Raw genomic sequence first — 25,584 nt, 5'->3', positions numbered from 1 at the left:
ATAAAGAAATCGAGATAGATATAGACTTCCATATATCAAAATCATCAGTATCGAAAAAAAATATGATTTAGCCATGCCCGTCCGTCCGTCCGTCCGTCTGTCTGTTAACACAATAACTTGAGTAAATTTTGAGGTATCTTGATGAAATTTGGTATGTACGTTTCTGGGCACTCATCTCAGATCGCTAGTTAAAATGAACGATATCGGACTATAACCACGTCCACTTTTTCGATATCGAAAATTTCGAAAAACCGAAAAAGTGCGATAATTCATTACTAAAGCGATGAAACTTGGTAGGTAAGTTGAACTTATGACGCAGAATAGAAAATTACTAAAATTTTGGACAATGGGCGTGGCACCGCCCACTTTTAATAGAAGGTAATTTAAAAGTTTTGCAAGCTATAATTTGGCAGTCGTTGAAGATATCATGATGAGATTTGGCAGGAACCCCTATTACTATATATATGCTTAATAAAATTAGCAAAATCGAAGAACGACCACGTCCACTTAAAAAAAATTTTTTTAGAGTCAAATTTTAACAAAAAATTTAATATCTTTACAGTATATAAGTAAATTATGTCAACATTCAACTCCAGTAATGATATGTTGCAATAAAATACAAAAATAAAAGAAAATGTCAAAATGGGCGTGGTTACGCCCTTTTTCATTTAATTTGTCTAGAATACTTTTAATGCCATAAGTCGAACAAAAATTTACCAAACCTTGTGAAATTTGTTAGAGGCGTAGATTATAGGACGATAACTGTTTTCTGTGAAAAAGGGCGAAATCGGTTGAAACTACGTCCAGTTTTTATACACAGTCAACCGTCTGTCCTTCCGCTCGGCCGTTAACACGATAACTTGAGCACAAATCGACAAATCTTTACTAAACTCAGTTCACTTACTTATCTGAACTCACTTTGTATTGGTGTAAAAAATGGCCGAAATCCGACTATGACCACGCCCACTTTTTCAATATCGAAAGTTACGAAAAATGAAAAAAATGGAATAATTCTATACCAAATACGAAAAAAGGGATGAATAATGGTAATTGGATTGGTTTATTGAGGCAAAATATAACTTAAGAAAAAAACTTTGCAAAATGGGTGTGACACCTACCATATTAAGTAGAAGAAAATGAAAAAGTTCTGCGGGGCGAAATCAAAAGCCATTGGAATCTTGGCAGGCATACTGTTCGTGGTATTATATATATAAATAAATTAGCGGTACCCGACAGATGATGTTCTGGGTCACCCTGGTCCACATTTTGGTCAATATCTCGAAAACGCCTTCACATATACAACTACCACCACTACATTTTAAAATACTCATTAACACCTTTCATTTGATACCCATATCGTACAAGCAAATTCTAGAATCACCTCTGGTCCACCTTTATGACGATATCTTGAAACGGCGTCCACCTATAGAACTAAGCCCACGTCCTTTTAAAATACTCATTAACACCCTTCCTTTGACACCCACATCGTACAAACAAATTCTAGAGTCAGCCCTGGCACACCTTTATGGCGATATCCCTAAATGACGTCCACCCATAGAACTATGGCCTACTCCCTCTTAAAATACTCTTTAATACCTTCCATTTGATACACATGTCATACAAACACATTCCAGGATTACCCTAGGTTCACTTTCTTACATGGTGATTTTCCCTTATTTTCTCTCCACAGCTCTCAGCTGAGAATGTAATGTTCGGTTACACCCGAACTTAGCCTTCCTTACTTGTTATTTTTATTTATTTGCTAAAAATTCTTTTATTGCAATATTGATGTTAAAGTGACAGACTTTGATAAAAGCAAAATCAAATACTTATACATGTAAACATTGTATATGTATATATGCATTATATAAATAAGATATCGTTGTTAGCCACTCATATGATTTCACGTCTCTCCATTCCATGTGATCGAAGTAGAAATTTTAAGTGTCACTAGCCCGAGTTTTGAAAATATTTAATATTTTAACGACGACATTATTTTCCTTGATAAAAAAAGGTGTTCGCAGTATGACATACTTATTAGGTATTTTACTGATATTATTGACACAGATATACATACATACATGTATCATATCTAGTTGTATAGTCTATAGTTGAGAAGAATGATAATTTTTTTAAGTTGCTGCTATTTATTTGCTCATTTATTTGTTGTTTACATGAATCTTTCCACTTATAAAATTAATTATCTACCGTCAATTCATGATAGTAAGAGATGTAAACACATATAGTTATACGTTTATGTGTATGTATGTAAATAAGTGTAGGCACTTAATGAAGCAACCGAGCTTTGCTTATGAGTAGTAAATGGAGCGTTGCCGGAGGGTGGCTCTAATTAAAATTTACATATTTTAATGCGACGCAGATATTGAGCAAATAAGCAGAAGACACATACATACAAACTCCAGCGGATTAGGGGGCTCAGCTAACACGTGCTGCAGATAACCCTATCGTAAGACGTGATTAAAATACCCAAATGATTCAGGGGTTGCCAGCGCAATTTTGTGGTGTGATAGTAGCGTGCTCCGCCATTAACACCGAAGAAACTGGGGTCACACTCCTGTAAAAGACACATCAAAATTTTATAGAAACAAGTTTTTTCAATTAGAGGAAACTTTTTCTAAGCAGGGTCGCCCCTCGGCAGTGTTTGGCAAGCACTCCGAGTATATTTACGCCATGAAAAGCTCTCAGTGAAAACTCATCTGCCTTGCAGATGCCCTTCAGAGTCGGCATAAAACAAGTAGGTCCTGTCCCGCCCATTTGTAGGAAAAATTAGAAGGAGCACGATGCAAACTGGAGGAGAAGCTCGGCCTAAATTCTAACAACTTCACCTACCCGTAGTGAATATTGTTTCTTTGGCAGGCGAAACTCTGGCGACCCGAAATTCCTCATGGAACTAGAAATTTCAATGCGATCATATTAAATTGTTCCCAAGATGGTCAGGCTTGTACCTTTGTGGTGCTTTTTAGCGGATCTATGTCCGGCAAAGCATCGTCAACATCGATTATACTCCCCAAGACCTTCGGGGAGTGCCTTTATCGCTGCAACAACAGCAACAACAATAAGACTCAAACCTATTAATATCATTATTATTGTAACGAATTTGCTGCAAATCCTCTTATTTGCCCTTTTGCTAGGTTCGTATCGCTAAACTGTTGAATAAATTTTGAATAATGGAAAAATGGGCTTTATTAAAATACTTCACAATAACACTCAAACTGTGCAACGAATAGCTTAACAACCAAACTGATAGCTTAAATGAAAACTGACTTTCAAAATAATACTGCTATTGCTCGCTAGATATCGTCTTAGTTGTAACTGCTTGACAACTCAAATCAAACTGAACTCGAGCGCCTCTACATCTGTCGCCTTTTATACTCTTTGATTTTAACATTCTCATCTTCTAGTCGCTTCGAGAATCTACTAGTCCAGCAGCTCTCAAACTTCTCAGCTGTAACTACAATTGCACAATTTTATAGTTTTTCTCATTGCATACTTATAGGAGTATCTCAGATATATGCACGTGTTAGTGCATTGACCCTCCGCTGCTCGTATACGTACATGGTACATATATGTAGACGCAGTTATTGTTTTGTTTATGTAGATACATAATGATTGAATTATTGATGGGCATTCACGTCACTGCTTAGCATCGGCTTAGAGACGGCAGTACTCCTTAGTTTTGCTAATATTCGTAACACTGCCCTCCACCTAAGTCTGATCGTCCCGATCAGACAAATCTCTCGATCTAAACGCTGCTAGCATCGCCAAATGTACCACTCTTCTACTCCGTGGTTTCTCAATGCTTTGTATGCGGTAGATGGTATCACTGATCTTCTTCACAACCTTGTACGGGCCTTCCCAACTGCACCGAAATTTGGATGGAACACCTTTCCGCCGGTGAGGGTTGTATAGCAGTACCTAATCTCCCGCCAAGAAACCTTTCGAATTATTGTTCTCATGGTACCTGTGTTTCATCGTACTACTCAATACCCTGGTTCGTTCCTTCACACTCTGTTGTTTGGCCGATGAACTACTTCGTAGAGCTTGCGCTGGACGGATTTGCTTTGCATAATCAGTATCGTTTCCACGTTTCCCCACAGTAGTACGCTCTGGCTTGAAACTACCCTCGCATTCTTTCTCGGAAATTCGTTGCTTCGTTTTCCTGCGTCTTTTAGGTTTTGTCAATGCCAGTGTTTGTCTCGCAGGTACTTTTGATTTATTTGGCCCAGTCGATCTATCAACCTTTGCCTTTGACTTTCGTAGTCTTTGTCGAGTCTTTTCCACCAGTACCCGATTACTGCTGAACCCTTTTTCCAAACTAAAGTTAAGTGGTATGTCCTGGTTCTTATAGCGCATAATTTTTCTCCGCATATCGAACCTGATGTCATGGTCAATCAAGAAGTCCACTCCCAATATGACTTCATCAACGATCTCCGCCACAACGAATTTGTGTAGAACCATGACTTTTCCAATTAATACCTCACATACCACTTTGCCTTGGACTTGATTATACTCGCCTGTGACCGTACGCAACCTTGCTCCAGGTAATGACTTTACTCTCCTGTAGACCAAATCAGATCGAATCAAGGAATAAGATGCCCCCGTATCTACAGTCAGTACACGCTCTTTACCCTCCACATTCCCTCTGATGGTAAGACTGCTTGATTTCCTTCCAATCTGCGACACAGATATCACAGGACATTCAATAGCCGGGGCAAGTTTTCGTTCTTTACATCCGACACGCTCTTGCTCATTTCCGCCAGCTTTGCGTTTACGGCCACCCACATTGTTGGAACTATTAGGACCAAGATCGCAATAACGTGCAATGTGACCTGGGTTGCCGCACTTGAAACATTTAATAACTCCGGCATTCTTCTGTTGATATCCCTTCAGTGCTTCCAAAATTGTGTCTACCCACTCTGGCCTTTCCACTTCCACACGATGAGCTTTGTATGCTGGTTTACTCAATTGTGAGGCCGTTTCCTGAGTGAATGCATGTGGTACCGTTTCAGCAAATGTCAGCTTTGGGTTTGCGTATGTAGCTCGCTTCGTTTCCACGTCCCGTATGCCATTTATGAAACTCTGGATTTTTACCCTTTCAGTGTATTCCACGGGAGCGTCCGCATTTGCAAGATGAGCGAATCTTTCAATATCTGAAGCAAACTCCTGCAATGTCTCATTTGCTTTTTGGTAGCGGTTTTGCAACTCAATTTGGAATATCTGTTTTCTATGTTCGCTTCCAAAACGTCGTTCTACAGCAGCCATAAATGCTTCATAGTTGTTCCGCTCTCCTTCGGGAATCGTCTGTAGAATTTCCACTGCTGGCCCCTTCAATGCCACGAACAGTGCAGCAACTTTATCTTCCGCATTCCAGTTGTTCACTGCTGCGGTCTTCTCAAACTGTAGCTTGAAGACCTGGAAAGGAACAGAACCGTCAAAAGATGGAGTTTTTACCTTCGTATTACTCGCTGAAGCAGCCGGCCGATTAAGTTGCAATTCCTGTATACGACCTCTCAACGCATCCACCTCTGCCACGAATTTGTTCTCAAACTGCATTATTTTTTCGTCCATACGGGCTTCTAGTTGTGCAGAGATCTGCGATGATACCTGTGCTGAAATTTGTCCCGACATTTCGGATATACGTGCCTCCTGTGCTTCAATCCTGGATGCTATTTGTGACGACATTTCGGATATACGTGCCTCCTGTGTCTCAATCCTGGATGTTATTTGTGACGACATTTCGGATATACGTGTATCCTGTGATTCCATTTGGGATACCATATATGTCTTCTGTTCTGCCAGTTGAGATGTTATATTTGTCTTTTGTTCTTCCAGTTGAGTTTCCATCTTTGATGTAATACGTGTCTCCTGTGATTCCAGTTGGGATGCCATATATGTTTTCTGCTCTTCCAGTTGAGATGACACTGTCGATGTTTGAGCAGATATTGCAGCCAAAATCATGTTCAAGTCTGTGCTCGTAACTGTCTGCGATGTTTCGTTTTTCTCTTCAATTTTTGTTGTTGTCTCGTCCCCATCAGGATAAAAGACATAATCGTCCACATCAATTCCTTCTGATTCCATTGCCTCTCGTAGCCGTGCCTGAAGTTCGAGTTTAATGCCGCTTGTATTCAATCCACGGCTCTCCAACTCCTTCTTCAGTTGCTGGATCTTCAATTCACTGAACTTTGCCATGTCCTTCTTATCCTCTGGAATTTATTCAACAATTCCTCTTCTGACACCAATTGTAACGAATTTGCTGCAAATCCTCTTATTTGCCCTTTTGCTAAGTTCGTATCGCTAAACTGTTGAATAAATAACTCCAATATTGAATAATGGAAAAATGTCCTTTATTAAAGTACTTCACAATAACACTCAAACTGTGCAACGAATAGCTTAACAACCAAACTGATAGCTTAAATGAAAACTGACTTTCAAAATAATACTGCTATTACTCGCTAGATATCGTCTTAGTCGTAACTGCTTGACAACTCAAATCAAACTGAACTCCAGCGCCTCTACATCTGTCGCCTTTTATACTCTTTGATTTTAACATTCTCATCTTCTAGTCGCTTCGAGAATCTACTAGTCCAGCAGCTCTCAAACTTCTCAGCTGTAACTACAATTGCACAATTTTATAGTTTTTCTCATTGCATACTTATAGGAGTATCGCAGATATATGCACGTGTTAGTGCATTGACCCTCCGCTGCTCGTATACGTACATGGTACATATATGTAGACGCAGTTATTGTTTTGTTTATGTAGATACATAATGATTGAATTATTGATGTGCATTCACGTCACTGCTTAGCATCGGCTTAGATACGGCAGCACTCCTTAGTTTTGCTAATATTCGTAACATTATTATATAGCCTCGATGCACTCCGACCTTTATTTAAATCCATTGTGGCCGACTTTTCAGCCTATTACTGTATGTCGACGCTTTGAATGTATTTAAGCACCTTTTCAGCCTTTTTACATCATATCGCAGAGACACTAAGAGCCACGCCACCTAGATGGGAGAGTCTCTGCCTTGCTAGAGCGCGAATGATAATTAGGCCTATATCCCTGCCAATCATAGCTTGTTCAATAACTTTTAGGAGAAACGAACTGAGGCTAATATCCTCAAAGTGAAACAATGTGAGCCTTATTGGTCGATACGATGAGGATAGTTTGCTCGGGTTTTCCTCGCTTTGGTATGAAGAGAACCTTAACCTCAGTTTACCTGTTTCGAACTTAGCCGAGCAGTAGAGATGGTTTATAAAGGTTGGATAATGCTCTGGCTATATAGTTTACTGCCTGCTGATACAGACCGGGATATAACCCATACGGTCGTGGTGACATGATTGGGCTGAAAGTAAACAAAGCCCATCGCTCGACAACGGTGAGCTTTGTTGGTAGGATTTTTTCTCTACCACTAATAGAGAGCAAGCCTACTATTATAAGTGAGTGTTGACATCCTGCAATGCAGACGAGAAAGTGAGTTTTTAGTAAGAGCTTACATTTATCTTCCGGCTTCTTGGCGTAGCTCCCATCTGTCTTTTTCAAAGTGTCCAATTACATTTTTATGATCACTAAAGAGGGTAACCGCAATTGTACCTAAAATCCATAGCCGTAAAAACAACCTCAAATCTCTTGCCGGCAGCACTTGGCGTAAAGACAAAGAAATGCTCATTACCACTTACAAAGCAATTGGCCCGCTGATTGCATGTTACGCGTCCCTGATATGGTCGTCAAGCCTAAAGGTTACTCACTGGAAGAAAGTGCAGGCCTGCCAAAACACCGCTACGGGTTATCCTCTTATGTCCCCAGAACACCACCTAAACAATGAGGCGAGAGTACTTTCCATTAAGGAGAGAAATGAAATGCTGAACAAACAGTTTCTGTTGAATACCCAGAAGCCTGGGCATCCCAACAGACATCTGATTGATGAGGTCACACCTCCCAGGGGCTTACGGGATCATCTGCGTAAGCATTATGAGGAAATACGGCACCTAAGAACACAGCCGCATGAAGCAAAAAAGCACAAACAGGTCTTCAGTGATATCCACAAATAGGCGTCGGACCTCTATGCCAGGAATTGCCCGGCAAATCTAGTACTTAAAGAAAAATACCCAGAACTCGCAGAAGCGGAACGCATTCTCCCTAAGGAAACGAGCGTCACTCTAGCTCAACTTCGATCTAGGTACTGTAACAGGTTAAACTCTCTCCTATCCAAAATCAACCCCGACATACAAAGTTTATGTCCTGTCAACGCCTCTAACACCCCTTTCACTATGGTCAACCCCTGTTGAAACTGCAAGTTTCCTTGGTTCCGCCTATTGGATGGGGCAAAGCACTGCTAAAACAACAACAACAACAGGGCTTTTGTAGTCGCAGCGATTTTGTTGGTAGCCCCTTAGATCTCGTAAGTTCTTTGTTGTATAATGGTAGAATGATTCTGCATGGATCCCATTTGTCCGTAGCTCTTGCTCTATTAAACAGCTTCCTAGCTTGGGATCTCAGCTGTCCAAGCCTTTTCTTTCACGAAGGATCATCACGTTGTATACGTATCTTTTCTTGCGGACAACTCTCATTGAAAGCGGCTTTAATGTTTAGTGGAGCTGAGCTTCCTATTCAGTTTCCTTCACAAGCTCCTGCGGTGTTGTTATGGGTCGCTGTGAGCTATTTTCGGCTTCTACAATGTTGAACGTATTGTATTTACAACAACAACCGTCTAAGTGTGTATGTTAGCAAATACAAAATATTCTAAGTCGATATTTACTACTCGCTATGCCTGTCACGATCTATGTTGATGCCAAATATTCCCTTCATTTATACAACAATTAACATGACAATTAAGTTGCGTTACCAGCTGCGAGTCTAACTAATAAGCGATAAACAACAATAAAAAAAAAATATGACAATGATTGGCAAACGTGGCTCTTAGAGACAAATGCGTCTAGTTGCTTAAATAGTTTCATTATTTTTTCTTTCGAAGCTTATTTTAGAATTTGTTTTCTTGAAACTCTCTAAAGCTGTTTGTTTTTATCAATGGTTTCATTAAAAATGTCAATTAACCAGAAAAAACATTTCCGTTTTTCAAGTAAACTAAACGATTAAATAAACACAAATAAGAGCTTTCTTAGCGTTCTATGCCTTTTGGTGACTTATTTTTATTTTGATACTAGCAGACCCCGCAGACGTTGTTTTTCCTTAACCTTGGTCTATTTGCATATCTGCTAAGACGTTTTTAACTCTTACCTCACCCCCACCCAGTTCTAGTCCCAATCCCATGTTCGTGGCTGACGAACATGGGGCTGGAGATGGCTAGCAATAAGACAGAAGTGATTCTGGTGAGCTCAAAGTGGACTGTGGATGAGTTGGTCCTAACCATAGAAGATTATCAAAAAAATTCAAAGCCTTCCTTGAAATATTTAGGAGTAATCATTGACTCAAAACTAACTTTTAAGGAGCACTTCAGGGCGGTGGGGGAGAAAGTTTCTAGAGTTAGTGGAGCCCTAACGCGAATAACGCCGAACATCGGCGGGCCAGGCGAAGCTACCCGTCAGCTATTATCCAACGTAACCAGCTCTATAATATTATATGCAGCACCAGTATGGCAGGGATCTAAAATGGTCCACCAAAAAGATATATTAGCAGCCTACCGCATTACTGCTATGCGAATAGCATGTGCTTTTCGGACGGTGTCCAACGACGCGATCCATGTTTTATCCAAGGAAATCCCAGTAGATTTAGTCTCAAGTGAAATGGCCGACCTGTATGGCATTGGAATCAGCCGACCATCTGAAGATGCTAAGAATAGCACAAGGTCACGAATAATAGTTAGGTGGCAAGAACGGTGGGAAGATTCGGGAAAAGGGCGCTGGACCTTCATGCTAATCCGGAATATAGCGGAATGGTACGAACGAAAACACGGCGAACTAAATTAACACCTCACACAGATATTGAGCGGGCACGGCGGCTTCAAGGAATATCTACATAAGCGTGGGATAGAGGAGGATCATTTCTGTCCGCACTGTCCCTCCGAATTGGAAAGCGCAGAACATGTAATGCTTCACTACCCTCGTTTTCATGGCGAAAGACTGTGTCCGTACACAGAGTTTTTGGAGAGGAGCCTTCCTTTGGGAATTTAGTACCACGAATGTGCGGAAAAATAGATTGTTGGATTGCTGTGAGCAAGATGGCTTTTGTTGTAATGACGAAATTGATGCATGCTGAAAGGTAGCGCAGAGAAATGCGCATAGGAGGTAGTGGCGACTAAATCGCCTTCCCAACCCCCGCCCCCGCATATGTCAAGCTGGTATAAAATGTAAACACATACATACATCCATACATACCCATAAACCTACGCCCGAAATTAAATAACGCAGCGGATGCTATGTATGTACGCAGCGAACAACCACACGCACTGCATTTTTTGGTAAAAGTGTTACTTTTGTGATATAAGAAAGGAATCAAAGAATAAATATTCCAATCGAGCCATTCGTTTTGAATTTATAGCGGCGTAAACAAAAATTTTATGATTTTTGCTACAATAGTGGAGTTTTTAGACTTTTTTAGGCAATTTTTGGAATTTTTCTCTCCCTAAAACAATCCTCGTACCTCAAGGAATATTTAAAAAAAGAATTAGCGCAATCGGTCGAACCCTTCTCGAGATTTGCGCTTATTTCGCAATTCAGCGACTTATTTTTATATTATAGATACAACCGTGATATATTTTTATGATGACATATTTTCTGACGTTTAGTAAGATATTTAAGTGTGATTTATTATAAGATTTTCTATTAACTGTTATTTTACAGCCTAGACGAATTTCGGTCAAATATAACTCACGTCTGTTAAGTTAAGCCTAACTTAGTGTAAGGTTAACATGTCAGCTTAACATTATGTTAATAACAGGAATGCAAATAATTATTATTGGAATACTCGCCCAGATCCTATATTTTTGAAGTCATACAGCCAGGACACTATTTCGAGTGTCGGACATGTATATTGGAACGATTTTCCGTCATCCTTTGTCAAGGTTTCGGCGCTGTGCCAGCATCAGTGTCGAATTTCCTTCTGATCTGTTATTGTCGTTTGTCTTGTGTTTATAGTTCGTAGGCACATGAGAAGATATTGTGTATATTTATGTGTATGTGCTGCGTGTTCATTCAGAACCGAAGGTGGGTTTTACTGATCGATTTGTGTAGCTGACTTGAGGCAGGTAAAAGTCAGTAATTCTAGTCACTATTTCGGGAACCATTTTGGGAATCACTTCAGGACATGTATATTGGAACGATTTTCCGTCATCCATTGTCAAGGTTTCGGTGCGGTGCCAGCATCAGTGTCGATTTTCGTTCTGATCTCTTATTGTCGTTTGTCTTGTGTTTATAGTTCGTAGGTACATGAGAATATATTGTGTATATTTATGTGTATGTGCTGCGTGTTCATTCAGAACCGAAGGTGGGTTTTACTGATCGATTTGTATGGCTGACTTGAGGCAGGTAAAAGTCAGTAATTCTAGTCGTTTGATCTTCTTTGTGGATTTGTTGCTTTGGTACGTTTATGGTTTTGTGTTTATTTGTTGTACCTGTGTGATTACTTTGTTTCTTCAGGACAATTTTGGAACTCTCTTGTTATCTTTTAATGACTGTTTCGGGATTACTTTGGAAGCATTTCATTTTCATTTCCAAATCATTTCGGATATCTTTCTGTGCTCAATTCGGATCCATTCTGTATTTTGAGAGAATTTACGAATATTTTCGGGTTTATTCGGGAGCAATTTCGAGATCGATTCTGAATTGTTTAGGGGTTTATTACGTGAATATTTTTGGGACTAGTTATCGGTCATTCAGTTACTATTTTGAAATCATTTAAGAAATACGATTACAAGAATAAATCGAAATTGTTGTAAAGGCAACTGCGGAACTATTTAAGCGAAGTTATTTGCAAATAACTTCGGGACTATTTTGAAATCAGGTAGAGAGCATACCGCAAATATTACTAGATAATTTCCGAACTTTTGATGGTGAATGAGTACCTGCTGTCATCGAGCAAAGAGTCAGCGCATATGCGCCTTGGCAACAACCCTACTGTTGGCAGCCATAATTACGGAATAGTAAAAGACTTCGTTTATTTGGGAACCAGCATCAACATTAGCAACAACATCAGCACTGAAATCCAGCGAAGAATCAATCTTGCCAATAAATGCTACTTTGGACTAGGTAGGCAATTGAAAAGTAAAGTCCTCTCTCGGCGAACGAAAATCATACTCTACAAGTCACTTATCGTACCCGTCCTGCTATATGGGGCAGAAGCAAGGACCATGACAACAGCAGATGAAGCGGCTCGGGAGTGTTCGAGAGAAAAGTTCTTCGAAAGATTTATGGACCTCTACGCGTTGGCGAGTACCGAAGAAGATTTAAACGATGAGCTGTACGAGCTATACGCAGACATCAACATAGTCCAGCGAATTAAAACACAGCGGCTGTGCTGGCTAGGCCATGTTATGCGAATGAAAGATGACGCTCCGGCCAAGAAAGTGTTTCTATCGGAACCCGCCTATGGAAGCATAGGTAGAGGGCGGCCCCCACTCCGTTGGAAGGACCAGGTGGTGATGTGACCAATTGGCGCCGGTTGGCAGAGAGAAGGAGCGACTGGCGCACCTTGTTGGAAGGCCATAACCGTTTGAACGGTTAAGCGCCAATTAAGTAAGTAAGTATGTAAGTAATTTCCGAACCTTTTTTTCATTTTCAGGATTGATTTCGCTAGAGATTCCTTCGGAACTACTTTCGAATTGTTATTGGATAATTCTAGAATCATTTAATAATCAGTTTGGCATTGTCTTCGCTGACTTCGGTACAATTTCTTTGTTATTTTTGGCAACATTTCGGGACTATCTGGTCCGAAGAGTATTTCTTGTAACACCCGAATATGAGAGCTGAGGATGCGGGAGACCTCCGCTGAGTTGAGGAAAACCGTCGGGAAAGACTTTTATCTTCGTTTGTGCTCTCAAATGATGCGAGTTATTGCCAAGAAGGAATGATGGATGTGATTTCTTACGAGATATCTACTTATCAGTATGAAGTTGTATGAGCAATCTGGTTATGTCTTCCTCCTAAATGACAACGTATAAATTGTATCGATACTTTTGTAAAGAAGTTGTTTTTCTATGTGCGCTTTCCAACTTATTCGTGGCTAAGTGATTGTGTAATACGGGATGGAAATACCAAAGCAGTCAGCGACCTAAGCGGAGTTTGAAATTTTGTCTTTTGTTTAGAAATGCGTCATATAAATTGTCCAGGCAAATTGCATAGCCAAGTTTAAGCCTACTGCACTAATTTGTCTACTCTAGCGATGGTGAGAAATCAATCAAGAATGTTCTTTATCTCAAATAAATGCATTAAATATTTTTTTTGAATACAATTTCTTGTGAATTTTTTTTACTTTTAGGAAGAATATGCTAAAGTGGCCATGCTAGGCCTTAGATTAGTCTGATAAGAAATTAATTGAAAACAGCATAGATAAAATCGTTCAAGTATGTATATTAGGGTGGGTCGATTTGTATGGACGAAAGTTAACCGATATCGCGCCATCGATTTTTCGATAGGATTTGAGCTCAGGAAAAAAAGTGCCACTACGCATACCCAAAAAAATAATATTCGAGCCTGTTAAAAAAGTTAAAAAAAATTAAATTTCGCAGGCTCGAAAATTATTTTTTTGGGTATGCGTAGTGGCACTTTTTTTCCTGAGCCCAAATCCTATCGAAAAATCGATGGCGCGATATCGCCAGTCTAAATATATATCAATTTAGTAAGGAAAATCGACCCAGTCTAATGTATATCAAATTAATAAGGGAAAAAATCATGACAAAAATATTTAAACTTCCTGCTACGATTTTATTGTGGATTAAGCGCAATAAGTGATATATATGTACATATTTATAGCTAGCGGATCCGGCAGTCTTTGTTCAGTGGATTCGATGCAAACTTCCTCTCCCTCTCCATCTCCCTCACTCCCACCTTCTTCCTCTTCATCTCCCAACAGCACATTTTCCCTGAGATTGGAGTACCACTCATTGTAAAACCGGATACAACCCATGAGTTGCTAGTCTCGGCATCAAGCAAAATGATCACGACAATGAGGCAGTCGTCGATAACATACACAACTCCATCGCCGTTTTCCAGTATTACAGGAGCTATGTGTATGTGCGCTATGCCAGAGTGGAGGTTAATCCATGTAAGTAAGCGACCATATAGACTTCTTTCCAAAATTGCGAAAGAGAGCTCGCGTAGATGTGAATTCATGCCAACCCGTAATTAGCATTAATTCAGAGAGAAAATCTCAATCCTTCAACATCCGAATGATGAAATCTTCTATGAGCGAAGTAACAAACTAAAACTGGGAAACAAGAATACATGGAATGCCACCCGAATGTTACTTTATCTTTGTCGCCACATGTTTGTGTAATATACAGACGGCTTAAGAACCTAAAGAGATTTGCAGCACAGCGACTCTAAGATCCATCGAATTTCAGCGGTCCGCAAAATTGTGCCTAAAAATCAGATGATATTTGGTTCGAGAAGATAAAGTAAAGAATGGATTCCCTGGTTCAAACCATTAATGTTAAGAGAAGCAGGGTTGGATTTCAGGGTCATGGTAGCAGTAGTCGTTACAAATCAGGAGGATGAGGGAATGGGGAAGGAAGATGGTGGGGAAGTAGGAGGTGGAAATAGGAAGCGGAAGTAGTACAATGTTATTTGGTTTAACGCATAGCCATATAATCGCAGCACAGGTCTGGCATATACGGCTTAAGAGCATACCAAGGTTTACTGTAGCGTTTGGTGCGGCTGCAAGCGCGCATCTATCAAGGATAAACCGGCTCGCTTTGTATCGAATACCTAACTACTTGGATTTACAAACAAAGGAGATACAAAGGCATGCACAAGGAAGCCTTCTCCGAATGCAATAATTTCACTCGCTAACGAAGGGTAGAGGAGATACTTGTGCCATCAATAACATGATCTACCGAAGTGACAACTGGGATGTGGTCAGCAGCTATGTGAGGCATATAATTCTCAGCAAACGAAGGATGGGAAACCCGAACCACCTGTACTACCGTTATATAAACGATGTACGCTACACCTTCTCCGAATGCGATCACTTCGCTCAGTAGCGAAGGAAGGTAGAGGAGACACTTTGCGATATATCTACAGACAGTGCCATCAATAACATGACCTGCCGAAGTGACAACTGAGATATGGTCAGAAGATATGTGAGGCATATAATTCTCAGCAAACGATACTTATCATGGAGCTCATAAAGTGCGCACCAACAAGCGAACTGATGCTCAATGCGGCCCCAGGTACAGGGAACTACATGGGCCGTGTAAGGTTAAGTCTAGTTGGGCAGCACTTCAAAGGAGGGAGAGAGTAAGTGCATAAAGCTTTTCCTCCTTCCACGATATTAAAAAAAAAGGAATTTTTTTAAGCTTTTAACCTGATTCTTCCTCTTAAACGTTTTGATGCTATTGCGTATCTTCCTCGGGGGTAAATTATATTGAAAGGAATTTATTTAAGATTTTAACCTGATTCTTCCTCTAAAAGTTTTGATGCTATTGCGTATCTTCCTCGGGGGTAAATTATATTGAAGTCGTTTAGTTAGTTTGTGAAATCGTCTCGTAAGAATGACGTAATTGAATTTGAGCTCCATTCCCTGCCTAATGCATTTGCGGAGCTCTATCTATTAAAAACATTGAATACAGTAGAAGAGGTTATAACAAAAAGTGGAAGTTCAGCTTTCAGCCCTATTTTTCTTTTTACGCGTTTTGATGCTTTGTTTATTTTCTTCAGGGAGTCCCTAAAGCCAGTTTGAAAGATTAGTCGTAAGGTTACTTTCGTTAAATCACGTGCTGTGTATGACGAAATTGCAGTTGAGCTCCAACTATGAAGGGCTGTCGTTGCTCTAACATCAAAGTGTTAATCGGGTATATTAGGTTGAGGATGAGTTAGGAGCTTCAATCGGAATAGTATATTAGGTTGAAGTCTGGCACAGCAAAATTTCGACTTCTACTTTGCAGCCCATCTTCAAAAGGTGTACTCGATGTTAGAAGGTTGGATTATGAAAGAAAACCTGCAGCAGCCCATACAGTACAGTCATAATACCTTAAATTATTCCATAGCCTCCAAAAATCTCAAATACCACACTACCATACAATTTTACTTACATGAATTTTTCCATTGCTGGAATTTGTGATATACAAAGCAGGCACAAATGAAAAAAATCACCGATACGATGAGCAGCGTCAGGATAACACCTATCCAAATATCGCTTATCACAATTGGAATTTCGGTCTCCAAATGCGAACGCACGACGGTGGTATGAGGCACATGACCCGCCAACAGCGTGCCACCAAGCGTATCCGTCACCTCATTTGAGCCGCCCAGCGATACTTCGACTTCGTTACGATCCAGTGTATAATTACCAAAAGCTGAGTCTAAACCCAGGGCTAGGCGTTCTAATTTATTAATGAGTATTGAATAATTTCGTGGCAGCTCGATTAGCTCCAGTTTGTCTGGTGCGTTGTTGGTGTGATTTCTGGTGAATACTAACAATTCTGACATGTTGTTTCGTGTTCTTGGTTATTGTTTGCTTATACTTGTTAAAGTTTACAATGTAAGTCTTCTTTTTTATTTTAAAATTTTTAATGTATTTTTAATTTGCGCTGTAGGTTCCCTTCTGGTCACTGTATGCCATTAACGGTTTTTTGTAAATAATTTTTTTTTTAATTTTTCACATCAAAATATTTTTCGTCTTTAATCGTGCAGCTTCATGTCGCTACTGAAATTATGCGAAAGTGCAAATGGCAGAAATTTTAGCAGATTTTTAAGTAATTTTGCTTTTTTTTTATTTTTGTCGCCATCTTTTAAACGTCGCGCTGGTGTTATTTTTGTTGTTTTTCTAGGCTGCTGCTGTTATTAGCGCTTCGCATTGGCAGGAAATGCGCGGGAACGCGTGCGCATTGGCACGTTTGTTAAACAAACTTTTAATACAAATTTTTATTAACACTTTGATGTTAATGTTTTGGCTTAATAGCAATTTCAAATGAAAACAATTCTGAGTCGTTGCCTAGCAACAAAGAGAGCTGCTGTGTATTTTACACTGTCAAAAATTTTAGTTTATTTTTTAAACCTAGCAAAGTTGACTGCTGATTTTAGACTTTTTTACACTTCATTTAAAACCTTTATATAGTTTTAAGCAATTTCTAAGATATCTTGGTTTTAATTTCACTCCAGACACTTGAAAAATATAATTTTCGATGAAAAGTTTAAAATTAAAGCCAAAAAGTTTTAGCCGTATTGCTTTATTAAACTTTTTTGGGTTACATTATAAACTATGAAAAGATACACACAATTTTCAATATATTTGGTTTCAAATTTTAGTCCAGAAGTTTGAAAAATGGAAATTTTCTGAACTAAAAGTTAAACCAAAATGTTTTAATTCAAAACCAATCATATTCGTTTCGTTTTGAACTTTGCAAGATCTGCATTTAGCACCAAAAAAAAGTTTGGTCGTACCATCATATCAAAAAACATCAAAAAGTTTAAGTTTTAAACTAAAATTTTCAATCGTGTGTGTGTGTATATAGTTGATATGCAAATGTTGTTTAGAGACATGAAATGTACGCGCCAACTGCCTAGCGAATCCGTCCATACACTTTGCGACAGGTTCAAGTACTGACAGGTTACGCCACAAATAACCCAAATTTTTACTTATGGGTCTTAGAATTTTATTGCTTGCGTGTTTGTAAAACAATCTAAAAAACTCGGGTACTAAATACTCGTTACCGTTATCGTTACCGTTACCAAAACCGTTTACGCAAACATTACCGTAATCGCTTACGGAAGCAATACCGTAACCTCTACACAAAATTTTACGTAATTTAACGAAAAACCTTTAATTTAATATTAGACTTGTATCGTTACCGTAGTCATTACCATAACCATTTAAGTCACCACTATGGTTACCGTTACCGTTTCCCTAATATTACATAACCGTTAAAGTGGAGTTTAGACTGAAAAATATTGAAAAGAGAACGTACTCCGAAATGTTTTGTAAACGTTCTGTGTTTTTAAGGACTGAATCAAAATTGAGACTTCAATATAGCGAACTCGTTTAAAACAAGCAACCAATGCTCAGCTGTTTTGGTTGTTTGGTGTCTCTGATAAGCTCGCGGCCGACATCATCGCTGCACAGATATCACACTGAATGGTACAATGCAAAAGAAATTCAGGCTCTTGCGACGGCTTCTAAAGCGACTATATGTGAGCAAAAGCGCAATTCGGAGCTGAGTAGCTGGTTTTGTGGTGGGAAAAACTTCGCCACCAAGGTTCAATGTGATTGTATTAAATCGTTGCCCAGATGGTCGAGATTGTAACTCAATGGTGCTTGTTACCGGAACGTACCGGGTCTATGTATATCCGTCAAAGGACTATCTACTCCCTTGAAAAATACAGGAGGATGGACCCATGCTTCCCGTTGGGAATTAAAGTGTACTCTACCCAATTCACATGAAAGACGCTCTCAAAAACCACGCTCGTTACCGCTGAATGAGCCGGTTTAATCTGTGCGAAAGACTGAAGTTCAAAGTCAATGAACTGTTTATTTGGGAATCAGCATTAACAATAAAAACAATGCCATCTTAGAAATCAAACGTAGAATAACTCTTGTCAACAAGTGCTACTTTGGCCGGAGAAGCCATTTGAAAAGAAATCCTCTTTCAACGGACGTAACACACGATCTTCAAGTCGCTCATCATATCTAGATGTATGGCTCGAGTTCATAGACGGTGCCGTATAAAGATGACATGAAGGAGAGTTGTTCAGAAGATTTATGGTCCTGTACGCGATAATGACAGCGAGTATCGAAGGAGTTATAATGTTGAGGCTTGTTGAGCTTCACTCTCTTTTCTACCAAATACTTAAAAAAAAAAAATGTTACGTATAAGCATCGGTATCCGTTAATTGACGGATATTTATGTGTGTAATTAGTTGATTTTTATAAAATTGTTTAAATAAATGTTAAAATGATACCACGTGGATAGAGCAATCATGATAACCCCTCGCGGGTTAAGGGGCTTCGAATATTCCCGCATAACTGCCGTAAGAGGCGATGAAAATCCACAGATCTAGAATGACCGACGTGGTCATACCAAATCGTTCCCGAGATAGTCGAGCTGGAAGCTTCTTTCAGGAGTATACCGGACCGATCTTTAGAGTATTGAAATTGCAGAAGAGTAAACCTTATGACCTTTTAGAAAATATATCATTTTAGGAAAAATAACATAAAATAAAATAAATATAATGCGCAATAACCTCCAAAGAGAGTTTGAGTCGAGCTTCTCTTCCAATTTGCATCGTGCTCCTTCTTAATTTTCCTACAAATTTGCGGGACGGGGCCTACTTCTTTTATGCCGACTCTCGAACGGCATCTGCAAGGCAGATGAGTTTTCACTAAGAGCTTTTCATGGCAGAAATACACTCGAAGTGCTTGCCAAACAATGCCGAGGGGTGACCAGGATCGTCGGTGTGGTAGGCGGAGCACGCTACCATCACACCACGACGGCCGCTAGCAATATCACATTGGTTTCCATATTTATGGCTCACCCTGTACGGTGATATTTACATAAGTATTTTTAGTCATGCATGTAAACTATTTAAACGAGCTTATTTGTTCATTTCCATAAATTTATAAATGTGTGAATGTATGTTTATTAGTTAATAGTTGTGTGAATATTTGATTTTCTTATTGTTGCTTTGTAAATATTTTTAGCAACAAATTTTCTACAAAACATGCTTTTGTTAATTAGAGTCGATTAACCGCTAAATTTGCGTTACCATGAGATAGTTAAAAAAAAAAACAAAAATATAAAAAATAAAATCTTCAACTTAAGGTAAATAAATATTGTTAAGTACATATCAAGAAAGGTAAAAAATGGCTCAGTTGACTTTTTAGATGTTTTTCCCATATAACTTTCACTTATGTGGAACAGGAAATAGTTTAGGCTTCAAGCAAGGTTCTAAAAAGGCTCGCAACTACTTATTAGTCTTCTTTTGCATAGAAAAATGAAACAGATTAGCAGCTCTTAGCGCTACCTTATCGATATGGAAACTTATTTTCTATGAAGCTGTAGAGAGATACACTGAAAGAAATGGTGCTAGTAAAATCAAAAAAACGGTTCTGTTGTTCTTCACTTAACGGATATTCGGTGAAATCGATCGAATTATGGTTAATTCGACCGAGTTCTTTGTCAAGCGAACAAATTAGTTTAGTCATTTCAACAGAAGAGAAATTGTCGCTCTTAAGTTAACAAAATTCTGCAAAATTGACAGATTCCTAATCAATATAACTTATTTTTGTGTTAACACAACTGATCTCACTGGTCATTTCAACAGCGATCAACAGTCAATACATGAGCAAATTTCAAAGATAAGTTTACGCTCACTGCGCTCTCTACTTTGTACTTATGTATGTTGTGTACTATATGTATGCACATATTTACGTATGTATATGGCGGCCGCCGTGGTGTGATGGTAGCGTGCTCCGCCTACCACACCGAAGACCCTGGGTTCAAACCCCGGGCAAAGCACTCCGAGTGTATTTCTGCCATGAAAAGATCTCAGTGAAAACTCATCTGACAGTTCGCGTTACCGTAAAAGTAACAATTATCACACCGGAGGATAACAAGTACGTCATCTCAAACATCGGACCACCCTCTTCCACATTTAAGTGGAGTTTGGACTGAAAAATATTGAAAAGAGAACGTACTCTCGAAATGTCTTGTAAACGTTCTATGTTTTTAAGGACTGAATCAAAATTGAGACTTCAATATAGCGAACTCTTTTAAAACAAGCAACCGATGCTCAGCTGTTTTGGTTGTTTGGTGTCTCTGCTAAGCTCGTGGCCGACATCATCGCTGCACAGAAATCACACTGAACGGGACAATGCAAAAGAAATTTAGGCCCTTGCGACGGCTTCTAAAGCGACTATATGTGAGCAAAAGCGCAATTCGGAGCTGAGTAGCTGGTCTTGTGGTGGGAAAGAAACATCGCCATCAAGGTTCAATGTGATTGTATTAAATCGTTGCCCAGATGGTCGAGATTGTAACTCAATGGTGCTTGTTACCGGAACGTACCGGGTCTATGTATATCCGTCAAAGGACTATCTACTCCCTTGAAAAATACAGGAGGATGGACCCATTCTTCCCGTTGGGAATTAAAGTGTACTCTACCCAATTCACATGAAAGACGCTCTCAAAAACCACGCTCATTACCGCTGAATCAGCCGGTTTAATCTGTGCGAAAGACTGAAGTTCAAAGTCAATGAACTGTTTATTTGGGAACCAGCATTAACAACAAAAACAATGCCAACTTAAAAATCAAACGCAGAATAACTCTTGTCAACAATTGCTACTTTGGCCGGAGAAGCCAATTGGAAAGAAATCCTCTTTCAACGGACGTAAATCACGATCTTCAAGTCGCTCATCATATCTAGATGTATGGCTCGGGTTCACAGACGGTGCCGTATAAAGATGACATGAAGGAGAGTTGTTCAGAAGATGTATGGTCCTGTACGCGGTAATGACAGCGAGTATTGAAGGAGTTATAATGTTGAGACTTGTTGAGCTTTACTTATAGGTATATTTAACTCTCTTTTCTACCAAATACTAAAAAAAATGTTAGGTATAAGCATCGGTATCCGTCATTTGACGGATATTTGTGTGTGTAATTGGTTGATTTTTTTAAAATTGTTTAAATAAACGTTAAAATGATACCACGTGGATAGAGCAATGATTATAACCCCTCGCGGGTTAAGGGGCTTCGAATATTCCCGCATAACTGCCGTAAGAGGCGATGAAAATCCACAGATCTAGAATGGTCGACGTGGTCATACCACATCGTTCCCGAGATAGTCGAGCTAGTAGCGCAATGGTGATAATTTCAGGAATATACCGGATCGATCTTTGAGGTATTGAAATTCCAGAAGAGTAAGCCTTATGACCTTTTAGAAAAATATATCATTTGAGGAAATATCAAATTAGATAAAATAAATATAAGGCGCAATAACCTTCAAAGAGATTTTGAGCCGAGCTTCTCCTCCAATTTGCGTCGTGCTCCTTCTTAATGTTTCCTACAAATTGGCGGGACGGGGCCTACTTGTTTTATGCCGACTTTAAACGGCATCTGCAAGGCAGACGAATTTTCACTAGGAAGCTTTTCATGACAGAATACTGCCGAGGGGGACCCCGCTTAGAAAAATTTTCTTCTTATTGAAAAAACTTGTTTCTAAAATTTTGATGTTGCTTTGCCCGGGGCGTGAATCCAGGATCATCGGTGTGGTAGGCGGAGCATGCTACCATCACACCACGGCGGTCGCTAGGAATAGCACATTGGTTTCCATATTTATGGCTCACCCTGTGCGGTGATATTTACATGCGTATTTTTAGTCATGCATGTAAACTATTTAAACGAGCTTATTTGTTAATTTGCATAAATTTATATATGTGTGAATGTGTGTTTTTCTTATTGTTGCTTTGTAAATATTTTTAGGAAAAAATTTTCTACAAAAATGCTTTTGTTAATTAGAGTCGATTAACCGCTAAATTTGTGTTACTACGAGATAGTTAAACAAAAAAACATAACAAAAAAAAAAAAAAAATAATAAAAAATTAAAAAAAATTCTTCAACTTAAGGTAAATAAATATTTTTAAGTACATATCAAGAAAGGTAAATTACTTAGTTGACTTTTTAGATGTTTTTCCCATATAACTTTCACTTATGTGGAACAGGAAAAAGTTTAGGTTTCAAGCACGGTTCTAGGAAGACTCGCAACTACCTATTAGTCTTCTTGTGCATAGAAAAATGAAACAGATTAGCAGCTCTTAGCGCTATCTTATCGATCTGGAAACTTAGCCCTTTCAATGAAATGTGAATGTGAGCTCAGGCAAGAGAAGATATGGCTTAGAGAAGGCAATTCGTTTAAAGCATCGGGATCGTGATAAGCAACGCTTGTAACACCTATCTCCCCATAACGAATCTCTTCCAAAGCAGTCTGAAGACCACGAAAGGGATATTTAGATATCAAGACCTACATGCCCAAACTGAGTATCAAGTATTGTTTCCTCTACCATTTCTTTGACTATGTAAACGAAATTTCAAAGCGATATTATCACAATATATCAAGGAAAGAACCACTGTATTTTCTCTACTCCACGCTGGGTTTAGTCGAGAAAGTTTTCGACAACTAACCCGCTATTTGGTGGTATATGGTACAGAAGCATGGACCATGGTAACATCAGATAGTTATTCGAGAGGAAGTTTTTGAGTACACATGAAGATTTAGTGATGAGCTCTACGTGCTTTATGCAAACATCAACAGCGAAGTCCAGCAAAGTAAAAGGCAGGAATTACTTGGAGATATACTCTCACTGCTCCTGCACTCCATAAGGTTTACTTGTGTTCTCAGAGAGCAGGGGTGAGAGTCGAGTTGCGAAATCATTGGCAGTCGGTTGCTATTGCATCCTTTCGATATCTAGCTTTGCTTGTGTTTTTCGGACCTTGCCTTAGCCGCGTAGAGTCGAGCGCGTATTTCGTCTACGACGAGATCATGATCCAAGTCGATCACTCCCATTAAGGGAACGTACATTACAGATGCATGGCCTCAAATCATAGTCTTTTAAACGTTTTCGGGGGCGTCAAATAAAACAAATTAAACTATCTGTGAATAAAAACAAGGATAAAATTGGAATTGGATTAAGCTGTAGCATAAATTACATATATATGTCGTAACAGACAGCGAACCCAAAGTGCATTTAACAAAATGTGATTGAACCGGACTATAATCTGAAAGGGAAAAAAATATCTTAACCCTTTCGGAAAACTTTTCAAAATGTTTTACTTTTAAATTTGTTAAAGACAGCTTTTGTTTTTAAATAAAAAAAAACATCATTTGCGATAAGAGCACGCCAGGAACAGTAGGGTATATGTACACTTATAATATTTTGCAGCTTACAAACACATGTTGTTGTTGTAGAGATACACCCCGAAGGTTCCGATAACAAAGCACCATTAAGGTACAAACGCGATCATACCATAACGATTAAATATGACCAAATTGAACCTTCTGGGCAATATCGCCACCCACCTCAAGTTCCTTAAGGAACTTATGGTCGCCAGAGTCTCGCCTGCTTAATAATTCTATGATACTTTCATATTTGTAACAGGATTTTCCTCGAGTAGCTGAGGTAGTTGAGGTGTTGCGCGTTAGGGCTGTAAAGCTTAAAACTGCGCTTATCAACACATTGAATCCTCTTACAATTCCATTTAGATCATAGAAGGTAGTAATATGAAAAGGAGCGCTAGGTATGAAGATTGCGGTGTGTGTTACAACAGCGAGGACAGCAAACTAGTTCGTTTTTTTTTCAAAACGCCACCCTGCGAACAAAGACGGAAGCACAAGGAAGAAAGATATGGGGTTGTGTTGACAAATTCATCTCGCATTTCCGGAAATAATTTTAAGAAAACTGATTTTATCAGCTGTTCGACAGATCTGAGTTTTTACAAACGTGCTCGGTTGTAGGAGCTGTTCCCATGCCAATTGAGCCGAGTCCTTTAAGTGTGAGCACATTTCAGCAAAAAGTCATACATGTTTCCCATTTGGAAACTCAAACAGAAAGCCCTTTCGAAACTAGTTTTCGAGATAAGAAAATATGAAACGTCGAAGTCAGGCTCGAAAGATAACAAAAAGTAGTTCTGGAAGTTTGAAAATAATTAATGTGGAAAAGCATAAATCTTGGGCAATTAAATACAAAAAAATGGCTTGTAAAGAGATATGTTTTGTTTTTAGCAAAATACTCTTTTAGCAAAATGTCAGATATTCAAATGTAACTTGTGCGTTTGGATTCTCATATTCTTTTCATTGTAGTCACAAATAATGCTGTCACACACGGTAAAATGCAAAAAAAAAAAAAAACAGAAGTGATAAAATGCTACATGCACCACATAGGGTTAATTCATTAGTTTACATTTGTTTGACATAATAGTCCCTTACAAGATAATCATATTCAGTTGTTAATCACACTTTGTTAAATTCACTTTGAGCGAACCACTTCACGCATAAACTCGATATTTAACAAGTAAGGAAGGCTAAGTTCGGGTGTAACCGAACATTACATACTCAGTTGAGAGCTGTGGAGACAAAATAAGGGAAAATCACCATGTAGTAAAAAGAACCTAGGGTAACCCTGGAATGTGTTTGTATGACATGGGTTTCAAATGGAAGGTATTAAAGAGTATTTTAAGAGGGAGTGGGCCATAGTTCTATAGATGGACGCCATTTAGGGATATCGCCATAAAGGTGGACCAGGCCTGACTCTAGAATTTGTTTGCACGATATGGGTATCAAATGAAAGGTGTTAATGAGTATTTTAAAAGGACGTGGGCCTAAGTTCTATAGGTGGACGCCTTTTCGAGATATCGCCATAAAGGTGAACCAGGGGTGCCTCTAGAATTTGTTTGTACTATATG

General features: G+C 39.0%; 1 protein-coding gene across 5 annotated transcripts in view; it reads right to left on the bottom strand.

The window, feature by feature from the left end:
- comm3 overlaps positions 1 to 25,584 on the bottom strand; it is a 167,129-nt gene that overhangs the window by 56,398 nt on the left and 85,147 nt on the right. For 2 of the 5 annotated variants that reach the window (XM_067757550.1, XM_067757552.1), the window contains exon 2: positions 16,227 to 16,840. The exons of 2 other annotated variants lie outside the window; for them this stretch is intronic. In XM_067757550.1, coding sequence (XP_067613651.1) covers positions 16,227 to 16,623 — 397 coding nt within the window. In that variant the 5' untranslated portion in view covers positions 16,624 to 16,840. The remainder of the gene's footprint in view (positions 1 to 16,226; positions 16,841 to 25,584) is intronic. One more of the 5 variants, XM_067757551.1, reaches the window with a different exon arrangement.

Source organism: Eurosta solidaginis, chromosome 5 (genome assembly GCF_040869045.1).
Source record: "Eurosta solidaginis isolate ZX-2024a chromosome 5, ASM4086904v1, whole genome shotgun sequence".
Classification (NCBI taxonomy): domain Eukaryota; kingdom Metazoa; phylum Arthropoda; class Insecta; order Diptera; family Tephritidae; genus Eurosta; species Eurosta solidaginis.
The sequence above is the reverse complement of the archived record's forward strand: the minus strand, read 5'-3'. Positions and strand labels throughout refer to the sequence as shown.